Below are 17,850 nucleotides of genomic sequence, written 5' to 3'. Positions count from 1 at the left end.
TGAGCCCCTGGGTCACACAGTGTCAGAGCCGGGCTGTGACTTGCCTGGAGCCACCCAGGAGGTAAGCACGAGGGCTAGAGTCGGGACACAGGTGTCCGGACTCCGCTTTGCCCGCAGGCCAGGCGTTTCTGGTCGGTGAACCTGAAAGCGGGGCGGAGGGGGGGGCGGCGGCGCTGGGCTTGGGAGGCGGCTGCCTGCAGCGCTGTCCCCTGTCCGGCTCAACGGCCCGCTCCGCGCCAGATCCTCCCGCTGCCCCCAAGGGGCCAGGAAAGAATCACGTTGAGGAACAACTGCATCGAAATATAGTCATTCGTTCACTCATTCGTTCATCCCCCAAACACGAGCACCTGTATGCGCTGTGAGCAACGCGGGGTGCTGGAGACCCGGTGCCCGCCTGGCCTCTCCTCCTGGGCCAGGAGCAGCTGGGATCCCTCCCCGGCTGGGCTGGTAGGGAAGCGGGTGGGTGCTGCTGGCCCTTCGCTGTGGGAGCAGGTGCAGGGAATTTGGAACCTCCCCCCCCCTCCCCCCCCCCCCCCCCCCCCCCCCCCCCCCCCCGCCCCGACGGTGGCTGGGAAGCCAGAGGGCCAGATGCATCCAAGTCAAAGGAGCTGAGGGCTGGAGCTCCCTGGTTGGAGCCAGATGTTTGGGGGGGGGGGGTCGTGCTGAGAGCAGCAGGCGGGAGGAAGCAGCGAAGGCTCCTGGGGGGCCTCCAGAGAATTCACAGCCCTACCCAGTGAGCTGGGCGCTTCCGGAGGGATTGGGATGTCGTGATGGTTCTTGGCTCCGCTCCTTAAGGAGAGCGAGGCCAGAGAAGAGCAAAATCGAGGGATGTGATAGACCAATTCCTGCCTCGCTTTTCCACTTTGCTTTAAAAAAATAAAACGTGTAATGTTACATTTACCACCTTAACCATTTTTAGGTGTCAGTTCAGTACTGTTGAGGATTTTCACGTTGTTGCACAACAGACCTCTAGAACTTTGCATCGTGCAACACAAAAACCCTATACTTGCTGAACACTTAACTCCCCCTCGTCGCTCCCCCAGCCCTTCCTAAATACCTTTCTATTTTTATTTCTAGGATTTTTGACCATTTTAGTAACTTCCCATGAATGGAATCATACGGTATTTGTCCTTTTGCCTGGCCTTTTTATTTATTTTATTTGTTTTAATTAAAGATTTTATTTATTGATTTGAGAGAGTGAGCAAGAGAGAAAGAGAGAGAGAGGAGAGAGAGAGAGAGAGAGAGAGAGAGAGAATGCACAAGCTGGGGAAGGGGCAGAGGGAGAGGGAGGAGCAGCCTCCCCGTGGAGCAGGGAGCCTGATGAGGGGCTCCATCCCAAGACCCAGGGATCATGACCTGAGCCAAAGACAGACGCTTAACCGACTGAGCCACCCAGGCGTCCCTTGCCCAGCCCTTAAAAAAAAAAATCTGTGTCGGGTGCTATTCACAGACACGACATCCTCCCATTAATAACATCTCCAGTTGTGCACACACACACTCACACCTACACCCACACCCTCACCAGCATGCACACGCAACCCCCCCCCCCCACAGGAAGGGACAAAGGGAAGGGAAAGAAGGCAACATGTGCATCTGCTGATGCTCACATGGCCAACTCTTGGGTGAAGATCCACACAGTGTTGGAAAAAGCCCTCTAGAAATTCTGGGTACTCTCCCAAGAACATGCGCCCTTGTGGAGAGTCACGGCCGCGGACAGAAAGAGCGCTCGGCAAAGCACAGGAGGCAGGGTAGACGTTAGTCACCACGTTTATTGATCACTCCCGGTGTGCAGAGTGCCGGGCAAAACACTGGAGGGAATCACACTGGAGGCCGGAGGGTCAACAGCTACGATCACGAGCCTCATGAGTACATTTAGCTGGATGGAGGTGATACAGGTTGAGCGTACGCAGACATGTGGGACCAACACAGATCCACGCATTGCTCACTCACCACAAGTTTATTATGAGAAAGTACTGCAGCAACCAGGGCGCAGAAGCCATTGGGACACATGGGTTAAGCCAAGATCAGAGATGTAATTTGCCACACCGGCGATGCGTGGAAGCTACTGGAAAACACTAGAAGATACCAGGAGCTTGGTGAATCTGTTTTCTTAACTGTACATCCCCTTTTGTTCAAGTTCACATTAGTCATCCACTTCGGCATGAAATACGGGCCCTTGATTCAACAAAGTACCAGGACAGCTTTATGTTAATAAACATGTTTCTCAAGTAAAATCAGCCTGTTGAGAGTTCTCGAAGGTCAGACACAGAGTCTGGAGGTTAATAACGTATTTCTTCTTCTTCTTCTTTTTTTTTTTTTAAATTTCCATCATATGAAAGACCATCCAATAAATTTTAGTGAACAGAGGCACATACATTACTATCCTCTATCTGGGAAATCTCATTTATATTTTTATGTATTTTAAAAATTGTTAAAAAAAAATAAAAAATAAATAAAAATTGTTTTAAAGTAGGGTTGCTACCTAAAATACAGGACGTATGTTAGGGTGTGGGACATACTCATGCTAAAAAAAAAAAAAAGATCCTTTGTTTATCTGAAATTAGAATTTAACAGGACATCCCCTATTTTTATTTATTTTATTTATTTATTTTTTCATCCCCTATTTTTATTTGCTAAATCTGATAGCCCTATGGTTCCACCTTTGGAACTTCCAGAGGTTCCCAATAACACAGGGAGGGCCTGATTTGTCTTTCTAAAAATGCTAACCGTGTTGAAGGGGAAGGCTTTTTCCTCTGGAAGGAAAATTAGATTTTGTAGAGTTTACTTAAATAATGGAGACAACTTCATGTCTTACTCCTTTTATCATTGAGCAGTACCTGCTTTAGGCCACTGAATGCTTACTTTGAAATATTTAAGATGATCGGTCATAAACACTCACAGCCTGAGAAATAGAAAAACTAACACCCGGCTTGAAAAGTCCCCTATAACATATGGTCGTGTCCTCAGTAATTTTTTGTCTGTTAGCACATGGCCCTCCCACCTGAAAAATCAAATGGTGACACTCACATCTTATTAGGTTGCACCACCTCCCTTCCCCTATTCACGGTCCCTTCTTGCCACTGTCCTCCCCTTTCTCCTTTTCACACTGATTTTTTTTTTCTGTGATTGAAATCTCCGACCTTTGTGCATCCCGAACAATGTCAGGCCTGGAACAATGGATGGTCATGGTCCCAGGAAAGCAAGGGAAAGAAAAGCTCGCTTGTCAGAGGCTTGGAGGAATGGAAGCTATGCTCCCTCCCTCCCTCCTCCCTTCCCGTCTTCTTTCCTTTTTTATTCCTACACAAGCATGTACCCTTGTTTCTGTCAAAAATGCCTGCGTTAGTTTATCGAACTGTCAAGACAATGTTGCCCCCCCCCAAAAAAAAAGATAAACAGAGACGCGCCACAGAGTGGATTGATGCATTCTAATTTAGAAATGTGCCTCCTACTATCTAAATTTATAGCTCATGTCTTATTTTCATCGAGATTTCTAAATTAGAGGAGAGAGATTTCAACCCTAATTTGCATGGATAAGTTCACATGGAACTCCAGCTGTGGTGAAGGAATGCAAAACGATAACAATGATTGAATTCCCACATCCATTCACTATTGTTTTTTCTTTTTTTTAAACACACAGGAGAATACACTTATATGTAAAGAACATACTTGTATGTTTGGTTTGTGTGTATATATATATATAAAATTAATACAATTATTAACAAATACATAGATTGTATTTAACGGCACAGACAGCCTTGACCTTCAAAGCCATCTGTGTACCACCTCACACCAGTGAGAATGGGGAAAATTAACAAGGCAGGAAACCACAAATGTTGGAGAGGATGTGGAGAAAGGGGAACCCTCCTGCACTGTTGGTGGGAATGGGAACTGGTGCAGCCACTCTGGAAAACTGTTTTCCTCAAAGAATTCCTCAAAGAGTTAGAAATAGACCTGCCCTACGACCCAGCAATTGCACTGCTGGGGATTTACCCCAAAGATACAGATGCAGTGAAACGCCGGGACACCTGCACCCCGATGTTTCTAGCAGTAATGTCCACAATAGCCAAACTGTGGAAGGAGCCTCGGTGTCCATCGAAGGATGATGGATAAAGAAGGTGTGGTCTATGCATACAATGGAATATTCCTCAGCCATTAGAAATGACAAATACCCACCATTTGCTTCAACATGGATGGAACTGGAGGGGATTATGCTGAGTGAAGTAAGTCAGTCGGAGAAGGACAAACATTATATGGTCTCATTCATTTGGGGAATAAACAAAATAGTGAAAGGGAATAAAGGGGAAGGGAGAAGAAATGAGTGGGAAATATCAGAGAGGAAGACAGATCATGAACACTCCTAACTCTGGGAAACGAACTAGGGGTGGTGGAAGGGGAGGTGGGCGGGGGTGGGGGTGACTGGGTGATGGGCACTGAGGGGGGCAATTGACAGGATGAGCACTGGGTGTTATTCTATATGTTGGCAAATTGAACACCAATAAAAAATAAATTTATAAAAAACAAACAAACAAACAAACGAAAAACAAAGCTATCTGTGAATGGAGCCCGCGTATGCCAGTTTTTATCCTGGGACTGACTACATGTGTCTTCCCCCCTCTTGGGCAGGTACATAGGTTACGACTCTCCTTTGTACCTTGAGTCTTTCTGGAAAAGAGGAAGTGCCAGAGGAGTATGGGAAATTACATTGAGGCCAAGAGGCCATGGGGTTCAACATCACCATATAAAGGCAGAGTTAAGCGATCTATGTCATTCAAGCAGAAAAAAATGTCCACGTACCTTCTGGCTCTTAATATTCACTATGGGAAGCTCGCATTCCATGGAGCCATTTGTCACACATCTCTTTGCCTTTTAGAAACATAAATTCCAAATTCAATCTTTAAGACAACTTTCCTTCTGCTCTTTGGATGACAGCATAAAATTATGTCTCTGAATGTCCTTCACCAACCTCCGAAAGAAAAAAGTCAGGCTGTTGTCTCACTTCAAACACATGACCAGAAGAGGGTTTGCTTCTGATGGGGGCGGGGGGCGGGGGATGGTTACACTATGTACATGATAGACTCTCTCCGGGGCAAAGCAGCCTCCATCCTTCTGCACCAGCAGATGAAGCGGGCCGTAGAACTGGGTCACTAGAGGGGAGGGCCCACCTTGGATGTTCTAGGAGCTTCTAAAGCTCAAGGAGGGTCCACATCTCCATTTTGAACATGTGTTTGGCATTGCATCTGAAGTAGGAGCCCCGCTGGACTCCTGTTACTGGCCTGCTGAGGTGTTTCTGATGGTGAATGTTGCTGGACATGGGCTGCCTGGCATTGCCTAGAGACCAAGTCACGGCCCCACTCTGCTGGAGCTCCCCTGGAACCCGGAGGAAGGAGGAAGAGCAGACCGTGCACAGGCCCCACCGGCAATGGCATCTTCCTTCTGGCCTCCCCCCTCCGCCCCCTGCCTGCTGCCCCTCTGGAGTGGGGTCCCGCTCAGGGCCCTGGGGCCGAGGCGCTCATGTGGCTGTAGGAGTACCTGGACAGAGAGGCCCCCGTGGTCCTGCCTTCCTCCTCCTCTCCCGCCTCGCCTCTCGGCCCTGGGGGACCGGGGTGGGGGCAGCAGGGGAAGGTGGCCAGGAAGCCGAGGCGGAAGCGCTTGTTCATGAAGCAGTAGATGATGGGGTTGACGCAGGAGGAGGTATAGGACAGCAGGAGGATGAAGGAAATGGGGGTCCCCGAGAGGCGGCGCTCGGCCGAGGCCGTGTCATAGGCCCGCCAGGCGTTGGCGCTGAAGATGGGCATCCAGCACAGGAAGAAGAGGACCACGATGACCATGAGCATGCGGATCACCCGCTTCTTGGCCATCAGGTTGGCCGTAGAGCTGCTGCTCCTGATGCGGTTGAGCCTGCTGCTGCCGGGGGTGGACAACTGCCGGAGCTCCAGCTTCCGGCGGGGCCTGGCCTTCTGCAGGTAACAGCCGTCGCCGTCCTCATACCTGCCGCTGCTGCCGGTGCTCGGGTTCCTGTCTGCAGGAGGGCAAGGGACACCCCTGACTGCTGGGGACGGGCGAGGGAGCCTCCCCGCTGCAGCAAGGGGATCACGCCAAGCCTGAGCACCCTGGGGCCTCGCTGCCAAGGATGATCACTGATCGACAGTGGCCCTTTCTTTCAGAGGAAAAGCCACTTAACACTAATAAACCAATGTGGGGCGCCCGGGTGGCTCAGGGCGCTCGGGTCACGATCTGCCAGTTTTGAGATCAAAACCCACATTGAGTCTGCCTGAGATTCTCTCTCTCTCCCTCGCCCTCTGCCCCTGCCCCTGCTCTCTCTGTCTCTCTCAAATACATATTAATTAAATCTTAAAAAACAATAATATAGACTCTATCATACACATACTATATAATAAAAGAATCTTCTACGCATGTCAATTATAAGGATCATAATTATTAGAGAATTAACACACTCTTTCCCTCCCCAGATCCTCAGGTAAGGCTCCTGCTTGCTCCGTCAGCCTCTGGAATGCATTTACTGAGAGGCCTGGACGAGGAGCAGGAATCAACCCAGACGGAAGAAGCTCTAGAGACATATAAATTGTGGTAAAAGAGCAGAGGGGTGGGGGTGGAGTGAGAAGGCCACCGAGTTGTATCCACAGAGGGGTGGGGGTAAATTTTAGTGGCCAGGGGATTGCAATGCGTGGGAAGAAGCTAGGTTTTGGGCAACTGCGTGTGACAAAGAAAGGATGGGGAATCGGAGTTATAATTCCCTTCGGTTGCGGAAGGGGTCCCTTTGAACGCAGCACTGCAGAAAATGAGGGATGCCCAACCCTCAGGTGATAATTGGGTACGTGCACGTTATGTCATTTCGTTCCACGCAGCACCATTTTGAGGGGAACATATTCTCCATTTTACAGATGAGGGAATAGGGACGCGGGGTCTTACGACTGTGCCTTACGACGTAGGGCCTCCTAAGGATACTTGCAAAAATCCCCAACATACACTCTGGGTGTATCTATTTAAGTCACGGGAGACAAGCTTTTGTGAAATGTTGGCATAAACATAGAGCGAAAAGATAGTTACCCCTAGCAGACTTCTTCTGGATAGCATCAAATTTTATTCCTTGGTAAAGTTCCAAAGAGATCAATCCGTATGCCACCATCATCACAATTCCAGGAATAAGAAAGAGGATGAGTAACAGGAACGTGTGCCTAATAAAATAAAAAGAAATTCAATAACCATCAACTCTAGTATTTCAGACTCAGACGGGATGGAATAAATAGGGTTCATCTCCATTTTAACTGGTCTGAGCAAACACATTAATTACTAGTATTTAATAGCCTCGGAAATTCTATGTCTGGAAGTTCAGTCATTTGAGGTTGTTTACTTCTCTCTCTCTCTCTCTCTTTTTTTTTTTTTCAGGTAGTCTCTTATGGGGACGAGTTAGGTTGGAGAAGGTTGGTGTAATTCTGTGCCTGAAACACATCTTCATGTAAAACCAATGAGAACGACAACAAAGGGCATGTGAATAATCTCAATAAAGCTGCTACCAAAAACATAATAAATACTTAAAAGAGCTTATTACGCTCATCGAGGAGGACTTACTGAGCAACGCGCCAAGCTAAGTATTATATATAGACTAATATTTCATATATACACATATGTAACATTAGATTTAAGGCCATAGTCATCTTTGTGGTAGGCACTATGATCATAATACCTATTTCACATGTGAGGAAACTGAAATTCATGGGGATTAACTCATTCGTCCCAAGTCACACACCTAGTGGCAAAGGTGCGGTTTGAACCCAAAGAATACGATTCTAGAACTGTGCTCTTCAGCTTCACAATATACTATGTGTTGACTCTACAACAGAACCATCAAACGCATACGTAGGAATGATGGAAAACCTCCTTGGTTTTGCAAAATCTGGTGTCCCGGCTGTGCCCGACCCCTTGGCACGGTGGCGTTCCCATTCTAGTGCCTGGCCGGGGCAGAGCTGTGCTTTCTCTAAACAGGTTTGATTCCTGAAGCACCACAGCCTTCTTTATGAGTCTGGCCCCTACATCATTTTTGCCGTCTGGCATGTGTAAGGTTACACGATCAGGCCATAAAATTGTCAGAGGCTCATGGTGGCAGGGCCATTTCTCATTTCAATTGGACATATTTTGATAAGATTCCTTTTCAAGTCTTGGAAATGTTTCTCTCATTTGCAAGATAATTCTGTGTGTGTGTGTGTGTGTGTGTGTGTGTGTGTGTGTGTGTGTGTGAGTGAGTTACTCGGTGGAAATAAAAAAAAGGAAGGCAAAGAAACAGAGATTATCTCAGTTTTGAGCCATTTTTGAGTGTCTAGTTCCCCTGATCCTAAAATAGGCTTGGAATTAGTAAACGTAGTACCCTCTGTTTGTATTTTTTAAGCTATTTAATGACACTTTCATACACATACTCTTATTTGAATCTTACAGCCACCCAATGAGGTAGATTTTAAAAAACCAGCAACCTGTATTATTGAATCCTTGCTTAGGCAGAGAACCTGAACCTCAGCGGTTACGTGAACTTGTCCAATGTCGGTTGGCTACTCAGCAAAGAATCAAGTCTTAGATTCGAGCCTGTTTATTTCTAGGGAAGCGTTCTGTGCCAGAACCATAGCTCTTAAAAAGAAAAAAAAAAAAACCCACGTGGGGTTTGGGACTCATTCTCTGCTTTATCTTCAGTTCTTAGGAAAATCAAAGCCCCCCAGATCCTCTAGCCGAACCCTCCCCTGGACCATCCAGAGGCATTCTGCTCCGTGGGTGAGCAGAGAGGCTCTGCATCTTCTCGTTTTGTGACCTTGCATTTTGTGACTCACTTAACCCCTCCAGGTCTCAGTTGCTTTATCTGTAAAACGGGCCCAATGATAGTACCTACCCTATATATAGGGTTTTGAGGGGATTAACTGAGTTAATATGTGGATGGCATTTAAAACAGACCCCAGGCGTTCGCTCTCACTATTATCCTAAAGAAGCAGTTAGAATAATCCTTCCCCAGATCTCCAGGAAACTGATCCCCCGGCCACTCTGGACAACACATTCCAGTTCCTATAAAAAGCGTGGACTCGAACAAGTCGTATTACACGAATAAACACCACAGGCCTTACCAGGACTGCTGCATCACATCGTTTGGCAGTAGAAAGCGGCACATGTTCGCCGTCTGGTTGTTAGTTTTGGTAAAAGGCACCAGGTTGCTGTAGATGGGGTAGGGGGTCATGATGGTAAAGGACAGGCACCAGGTGGTGGCGATCACCTTCAAAGCGTGGGATTTCGTCTGCCAGACCCGGGACTGTAAGGGTTTGCAAATCGCACCGTATCTTTCCAGAGATATGGCTACCAGGTTAAAGGTGGATACGCTCACCGACGTGCCTGGAAAACAGAGGAGCACTCTTTCTTTGGCTCTGAAATCCAAAGTTTATTTGCACACTAGCTCAGCCATATCTGCTCTGCACAGGTTTGATAACAAGCGACAACACTCAGGGGGTAAGGAAGTATCATGTACCTGTATTTTTTTTTTTTTAATGATTTATTCCCAGCTTCAACCTGTTTTTTTTTTTTTTAATGATTTATTCCCAGCTTCAAAGAGGACTTAAGGCAGTTAAAGAAATGTCTCTACGAATGCATCTTGCTGCCAATTATTCAAGAACTTTATTGAATTTCGATTGCAGCCACACTCCTTCTCAGGCTGAAGTTGCTCATTAATCAATAACCAAGGGGGTGAGATGTGTTCTGCCCCGCAGAAGAGGTTTTTGGGGCCACCCAGAGAAAAGCTCCAGTGCGGAGCATAACCTGAAATCAAACTCACCTAGGAGCCCGGGGTTCTCAAGGCCTGGGACCCGGAAAGGTCACTGGGGTCTGGGCCGGAGGCATTAAAACTTTCAGAGAATGTCTAGTACAGACTGTTCGTAAGAATGAAACACTGTGAATTTTAAAAAAGCAGTTTGTCGGCAAAGCACATAGTGAAGAAAGGATGGGGGGGGGGCACGCCTTTCTGTAACTAAAGGTTGCTCCTGGTGGGGGGACTGGAGCTTCCTGCAGCATTCTGTTTGCTGTTCCATGTATCGTAGGACAAGCATGTGTCACTGGGGAGAAAGACCTCAGAACACCTCATTTAAAATGATGTGCGTAGGCATCGTCAGAGAAGCTTAATTGCCCTTAATTTTGGTATTTTGAGCGTGTATACTTATTATCATGTCTTATGCCCTTAAAAGTCCCCTTAATTATTCATCCATGCCTTCTGTCAATTTTTTCTGATTACCTTTGGCAGGATTTCTTAAACCTTAGAGTTGATCTAAGTTTGGGAGAAGAAATTCTCTGAAACCATGTCTAAAAATGTTCTTTTCCTAGGGGAAAATACCTACAGTATTCCTTAGAGACTTGAAGGGATCTACAACCCCAAGATTGTTAAATAAAAACTCACATTCTGAGACAGGAGGTCTGTGTTTTCCTAGATTTTACCCCAAGGAACTGATGACATTTAGATTACAGAGTGTAGCTCCAAAGACTTCAGGGTCAAGTCTGGGTAATGGGCCCATTCTTATTATAAACCCACCATCAGGTAAGCATTCTTTTCTTTTCTCTTTCTTTCTTTCTTTCTTTCTTTCTTTCTTTCTTTCTTTCTTTCTTTCTTCTGCCTATGAGGAGCTTAATGAATGTTAACTCTTAGGAATAGTATTGAGGAGAACACAAAATCAAGGGAAGAATCAACATCCCCAGATTTAAAAATCCAACAAAACTGTTATGGCATCGCAAACAGCTTCAGCACTATCTTGCTTTTCATTTTAGCTATTTTTAAAAACCCGTTTGGTTCTTTTTTTTTCTTTCCAGGTGAAACTCACATCACATAAAATTAACCGTTTTCAAGCGGGCACTTCTGTGGCATTTAGCACATTTACAGTGTTGTGCAATCACACAAGCACTCGCTTTTAATCTCCTTTCACAGACCCTGGCTAAGACTCTTAAATAATATTATCATAAGATACATATGGGTGGGCCTTGAAAACTGAAAGCCCTCGGGGATGCTGGTAACTATTATTGCTTCATTGTTTACTAACGACCCCTTTCATTAGTGAGTCTGGTTTCGGGTTCAGAGTTCTTGGACAAGGACTGACACTTTCTGGGTTGTTTGTCTGTGGCACACAGATCAGTAATTCATCACCCGTTTTGTCAGGGCTGGATCCTGCTTCCTCGACTGGGGAGAAGGTAAGGCTTTGAGAGCTCTCCGGCCACCGAGGCCTGCCCGCCCGAGCCGGCCCAACTCAGCGCTGCACAGTTTGCAAGGCTTAGGTCAGAAGGAAAAACTCCCCTCCCTCATTTCCCCGCCTCCCTCCTCCCCGCAGCTAGTTCTCAGGATGGGCAAGGAAAGAACTAGGCAACCTGGCAGACGGGGAGGCCGAGACATCTCTTTGTGCAGCTTCAGGAGAGCCACGGCAGTTGGCAACTGGGGCGGCTTACTCACCCGGCACCGTGGTGGCTTCCAACCCAGGCTCACATCTCTGCCCTGAGGCTTACCTACCACCTGGCTGTCCCTGGGCACATGGGTGACCTCTCTGTGCCTCTGTCCCCTCCTCGGTGAGAGGGCGAAGGATGACTACAATATACCTCGCAGGATGGGTTGGGAGGTGAGACGGTGGGAGTAAAAGCCCTTTGTACAACATCTGGTGCATAAAAGTACTCAAAAATATCAGCGCTCCTGGTTTTTATTTGTCACCGTCATCATTTTGATTGGCAAAGGCAGCGAGCTGCATATCTCAGCCAACTGGGGTGAGCTTAGTGACCCACAGGCTCTGGGAGCATAGGCAACTCCTCACATAGTGCCAGAGGGGCTCTCTCTCGCACTCTCTCTCTCTCTCTCTCTCTCTGCCCAAGAGGGTCTCAGCCCCTTGGGATCAGGCTGGGAAGTGACACAGGCATCGAGACTTGGGATGCAACTGGTTCTCACCTAGACCGGGTTCCCTGGGAAGGCAGGAGCAGCGACAGAAAGGACCCTCCTCCACCACCCTCACCACCCGCAGAAGCCACGGCTTGGGTTGGGCAGGGCTCCCACCACAACCCCCAGCTTCCAGGAAGGGACCGGTCGCTTTTTTTCTTTCTAGCACAAGCAAGCAAAGCCAACCTCTTCTGCGGTTTCTCTGCGACTCCCTCTGTTTGGAGAAACTGAGCTCTGCAAACGGACGACCGGACGACCAGGGACTGACTCCCGGCGGGGGGTGGGGGGGTGGGGTGGGGCGGACACAGGAGGACGGACCTACCTTAACACTAGCACCTGCGTCCTCGCACCCAGCCCCACACAGCCAGATGCTTTTTTTAGGTTCTGTTCTGTTTTGACTCTGGCCCCGCTGAGGCTGCCAGGGGCTTGGGAAGGTCGAGCCCAGCGAGAGCCCCCAGCAGCCACTCACCCATGAAGTAGGTGGTGGTCTTGCAGACGGCGCTCCCGAAGATGAAATCCTTGAGCAGGTTGGGGATGAGGTTGAAGGGCATGCAGAAGAGGCACAGCATGAGGTCGCTGACGGCCAGGGACAGCAGGAAGATGTTGGTGACGGTGCGCATCCTCTTGTTCCGAATGAGCACCGTGATGACCAGCGTGTTCCCCAGCACGCTGAGCAGGAAAATCAGGGAATACAGGAGGATCTGCACAGCCGGCTGCCACTCTGCGGGGGGACAGGGCGAGCCGGGAGGGGACGGGAGCAGAACGTTAAAACCTGAGCACACCAAGTCAACGGCTGTTTCCTGCAGACTCTTTATTTTAATTTATTTTAGGGGTGAGGGAGGGTGGACCCCACCGAGCCCCACTATCCCTCCATTGACAGCACTTGGCCGAAGCAGACCGAGGAGGAGCGCACCGAGTGACCCGGTGGCTTCTAAAGGGTCGGTTTGTTAAAGCATCGCCCGGGGCCCCACTTTTTCTTAAGAACAAAGCTTCTCCAGTGACTGGTGGCTGCTTTCTCGCCCAGCTGCTAAGCGTCATTTCCCTTTCATCACTTTTTCACGCTGGATTTCCCCCCCAGGAAAGGTGACAGCTAGATGGTGACAGCACCTTTTCTGCGCTGCTGGTAAGTTCCAGCTTTGACACTTGCACACACACACACACACACACACACACCCCGGCTTATTACACTTCAGCTCCTCCTCCCTTGGCTTTTGCCGATCCCCCCACCCCAGTGCCCGCCACCCCGACTCCGCATGCCAGGGACCCCTCAGCTCTCCGGCGGGGAGCAATAAGGGCATTTGACTCCGTCCTGCGTTTCGCTCCATCGTCCAAACTTGCGACCGTCTGACTTCGCGCAGCCTTGCCCAAGGGGACCTGGCTCGGTTTTCCCCATCAGCCTGCTCTTGGCTGAGCTCTCCCCCCACCTCATCGCGGGGGAATGGAAAGAGCGGGGGGCCGGCGCCTACCTTGGGCGGCGCGGGGCTGCTCCAGGCAGACCAGGGTCTCGTTCTCGAGCCCCAGCTCACAGGGCGGGGGGACGTCGCTGCCATTCCCAAGCAGGCTGTCGGCCACCTCCATCCTGGCTCGCTGCTGTCCCAGTGCCGGCAGCCGGTGAGTGCGCACCCTGGGCTCACGCCTCTGGCGCCCGGGGAGCCTGCCCGGGGCGACCTGCCGCCGAGGGGCCGGGAGGGAGGGGGTTCCAGGTGTGGGCTTTTCCAGCCATTCCTGCGGCCGACGTGACTTCCCGCACTGGGTCGGGCTGGGCAAGCGCTGGCTCCCCCAGGGCAGGCCGCGCCGGCTCCACCTTCGGCGCCCACCCCTCCCGTGCCGGCCAGGCCCAGGGCCCCAGCGCAGCCCGCAGGCTGCCAGTTAACCCTTCCCACGCTTGTCCGCCCCGGGCACCCCCGCCAGACACAGCCACGCTCACTTCCCCAGTACCTCTCGCCTCTGAGTGGGGACCTGGCCCCAACCTGGACACGCGCAGGAGAAAGCCCACGCTGGCTGAGTGACACAGGGACAATCAAGACCGTAACAGATACGATAATGCAGGCCATCGGGACTGAAGGGCACGCAGGGACTGCCGCCCTACCTCCTTATATAAAAGCAATTAGTGCCTTTTTAGCTTTGGAACCGTGCCCGGCCGTGCGTGTGGACAGGCCCGCCCGCCGGTTGTTAAGTTGTTACCAACCCCAGGGTTATTTCTCGTGGTCCCTGCCCTTGTTAGCTGGAAGGACAGGGGTGCTTTGGGATGGAGGTTGCTGGATCCTTATTACAAAAACCCTTAGTGAGACCTCCCATTCATTCATGTATTCACTTGCCCATTCACCGGGCACAGACTCACTGGGAGGCAACTGCTCGCCACGCACTTTCTGAACACGGAGGCCAAGTCGTGGACAGGACCCTTGCGGGGAGAATTAAGCACCACGACGGAAGTCAAGCTAGAGGATGGGATGGAGGGGAGTGGATTGGGGATACTAATTCAGAGGAGGTGCTCAGGAAAGGCGATCGGAAGGAGGGGGCTGGGATCCGAGACCTGGAAGACAAGGAGGAGGAAGCCTAAGGGAGACCTGGGGAAAGCATCTTCCAGGCAGGAAGAACAGTGGCTGTTGGCAGAGGCCCCAGCAAGTGCAAAGGCCCTGAGGTGGGAATGAGCTTGGCCTCTTCGGGGAACAGCTGACAGTAGGAGCGAGTGAGGGGCAAACGGTGAGAGGTAAGATCAGAGAGGAAGGCCGGCCTGAGAGTCTGGGTTCTCGCTGAAGCTCAGTCATCCTCCAAGTCCCTTAGTCTCCGTCATAGGGATGGTCTCCTCAGTTGAGACCTTTGGGGAAGCAGATGACAGCCGTGCACCTGTGTTTCCGACACGCCACTTGGTAGGGCTGACACTGGGCCCATTGGTCAGGTGTGGCTGGACTGACAGCTCTCGACTGACAGAGCTCCGCACTGGGTCTTTGCTGAATACGGATGAACTACCTGGCACGTGTGCTGCGAGGGCTGAGGATGTGGGTTGGGAGGGTAGAGGACACCTCTTTTCTTCGAAACCACGGTCACGGCAACTGGAAGTGGAAGGAAGATTGGAGAAGCTGCCGGCAGTCAGTAAGAGGCCAGGCTTCGGCACCAGGAGGACCTGGGATCGAATCCTGGCTTCCCCGTTACCTGCTGGGCGCTGCCGGGCAGGGCTCTCAGTCCCTCCGAGACTCACTCCCTTCTGTCCAACGGGGATCAGGACGGCTTCAGAGACATTTGTTATGAGAATCGGCCGATTGCCTCAAGCCAGGGGCAGGGCCGGACCCGGGAGGTGTGCACCCAACCACACATCACAATACCAGAGGCCGTCAAATAACAGTTATTATTTTCCTTCCAAGCGCAGAGAAATTGAGGCTCAGAGGGGCTCCGTGATTTGCTGGGGAGAACCAGCGCTGGCCAGCCCCGCCCCCCGCATGCCCATCCTGGCTCCCCTCCCCGCAGCCTGGAACCCCCTGTGTTATCTTAGGATCTGCGGGCCCATCTGTGGCCAGGGCCCTCGGCTCTGCTCCTCCTTCCTGCCGGGTGCCCTGTTGGCCGAATCTTTCCAGCCTGGACTCTGCCCCTTAGGAGGGGGCCCAGTGCGTCCCGTCCTGCTCCGGGGAGGGATCGCCACTCAGGTTTAGAGCCCTGGGAACAGCTATATGTCCCCCTGCTTCCATTCCCAGCACCTGGCAGTTCAGCTGCAGAGGGAGCCCCCTCCTGAGGCTCATCGCCCCTATCAGCAGCTTTAGCAGGTGGAAGGATGTGCTGCTGCAGGTCCAAGGGCAGGAGAGATGGGGGCTCCGCTGACCTGCCTCCCTCCCTCCTCCCTCCCTCCCTCCTTCCTTTCCTCTCTATTCCAAGCAACTCAGCGGTTGGCAGGAGGCGAGGCTGCAGTACAGGAGGGTGGGTGCTAGGGAGTCTGTAAACTCCCAAGCGGTGAGTGTGGCACATCTTTACGAACGTCAGTGCACATCGGAAACGCTTGGGTTAGTGCTTTAAAAAAAAAAACAACAACAAAAAATGGGGGTTTTCAGGCTCCCTCTCCCAGGGATTCTGATCCTCTAGCCCCAGACCTGAAAATCTGCTTTTTTATCCAGCGTCCCTGTGATTCCAAAGCCAGTGATCCCAGGGTCACCTCTCCCAGGAAGCTCCTCGCGAGCCATTGAGAGATGAGCACAGGCACCCAGCGGCGGGCACCGGCGCCTGGCCTTCCCCTTTGGCCGGCTGAGGAACACAGACAAATCACTGCACCTTATGATGAGCTGATGATGAGCCTCAGCTTGCTCATCTCTAAAATGGGGATAACACAATGCTGCCCCTAAACAAAGCAATCCGGGGGAAGCCCTTGGAACAATGCTTGGGACACGGTGCTGGACGCCCATCGTCAGTGGATAAGGCGGCGCTAGGGATGTAGGGATGCTCTATTTACACCCCCCTTACCACGGCCGGTGAAGGGGTCTCTATCTCTAGCACTCGAGCACAGTGATTGGCATAAAGTATGCATTTGGGAAATGTGAATGGATGAAGCATAAAAAATAGGGAGAGCCAGTATTTCATTGCTTATTGTCCCTTTTTACGACTCTGTCACGTTGGCTCTTCTCCTGGCCAACTCTGGATTTTTCACTCTGAGTCTCCGGGCCAGGGTCACGTAGGAATGAAACCAGAAGAGGGAATTCCCACGGGAGATTTGAGGGCTTCCGAGGGAGGAACTGATGCATTTCCAGGGGATTAGTCCTTATTTCACGCATGTATTGGTGCTTCCAGGCGTCAGGCGCTGGGATGGGGCCGGGAACAAGCCACCAGCAAGGCTGGTACGAAGCCTGCCCTCGGGAAATCAGTCCACAGACGGACACAGGTGACTATTATTAATAAACTGGGCAAAACGGGAGTGCCCCGGGTCACCTCGGAGCCTAACCTGTGTTCAGATCCAGCTCCAGGCAAATTGATCATCATCGACTAAATTGAGTCGAAACAGTGTAGATGCCTCCCCGCTTCCAGGCACGCAGTACCCGCTGCAGAAAGAGGGCGCCTCCCGTGCCCCCCGAAGCCCTGCGGTGCTGGAGACTCTCTTCTCTGGCAAATACTCCAGAGACAGACCACCACGCACAACCTCACTGGGTTCTAAGGTAAGGAAATCCGTAGCCGCTCCCTAAACCACCCCATCTTAAGGAACAATTGTTCTGAGACACCAAAAAAAAAAAATCCTTAAGTATTTTTTTTTCCTCATTAGCCCATCCCTCACACGGTCATTGCCAATTTTGTGGATCAAGAAAGAGAGAGAGAGAGAGGTATAATGAGAGGGGTCATGGGGATCCCTGGGTGGCTCAGCAGTTTAGCACCTGCCTTTGGCCCGGGGTGATCCTGGAGTCCCAGGATCAAGTCCCACATCCGGCTTCTCCCTCCTCCTGTGTCTCTGCCTCTCTCGCTCTGTGTCTCTCAGGAATAAATAAATAAAATCCTTTTTTTTTTTTTTACTATCAAACTAACAATATAATTATTTATTTATTTATTTATTTATTTATTTATTTTCTTTTTATTGGAGTTCAATTTGCCAACTTATAGCATAACAGTCAGTGCTCATCCCCTCAAGTGCCCGTCACCCAATCACCCCCCCCCCCACCCGCCCACCTCCCTTCCACTACCCTTTGTTCATTTCCCGGAGTTAGGAGTCTCTCATGATCTGTCACCCTCTCTGATATTTCCCACTCATTTTCTCTCCTTTCCCCTTTATTCCCCTTCACTATTTTTTATAATTAAATAAACATTTTTTTAAAAAAGATTTTATTCATTTATTCATGACAGACCTAGAAAGAGAGGCAGAGACACAGGCAGAGGGAGAAGCAGGCTCCATGCAGGGAGCCTGACGTGGGACTTGATCCTGGGTCTCCAGGATCACACCC

At 50.5% G+C, this 17,850-nt stretch overlaps 1 protein-coding gene across 2 annotated transcripts; it reads right to left on the bottom strand.

Annotated features, from left to right (window-relative positions):
- Window positions 1-3,587: 3,587 nt before the first annotated feature.
- On the bottom strand, window positions 3,588-13,797 carry CCKAR (cholecystokinin A receptor). 2 transcript variants are annotated; one of them, XM_025997416.2, is made up of 6 exons: window positions 13,411-13,797; window positions 12,414-12,665; window positions 9,123-9,384; window positions 7,069-7,196; window positions 5,530-6,019; window positions 3,588-4,963 (listed from the first exon to the last, which is right to left on the bottom strand). In XM_025997416.2, exons 1-6 carry the CDS (start codon window positions 13,520-13,522, stop codon window positions 4,888-4,890), a joined length of 1,320 nt encoding a protein of 439 aa, XP_025853201.1. In that variant the 5' UTR covers window positions 13,523-13,797; the 3' UTR covers window positions 3,588-4,887. The 2 variants fall into 2 exon arrangements, with proteins under 2 accessions (XP_025853201.1, XP_025853210.1); XM_025997425.2 differs by lacking the exon at window positions 3,588-4,963 and having other exon boundaries at window positions 5,054-6,019; window positions 13,411-13,644.
- Window positions 13,798-17,850: the final 4,053 nt, after the last annotated feature.

Source organism: Vulpes vulpes, chromosome 14 (assembly GCF_048418805.1).
Source record: "Vulpes vulpes isolate BD-2025 chromosome 14, VulVul3, whole genome shotgun sequence".
Taxonomy (NCBI): domain Eukaryota; kingdom Metazoa; phylum Chordata; class Mammalia; order Carnivora; family Canidae; genus Vulpes; species Vulpes vulpes.
This window is presented reverse-complemented; position numbering and strand designations above follow the sequence as displayed.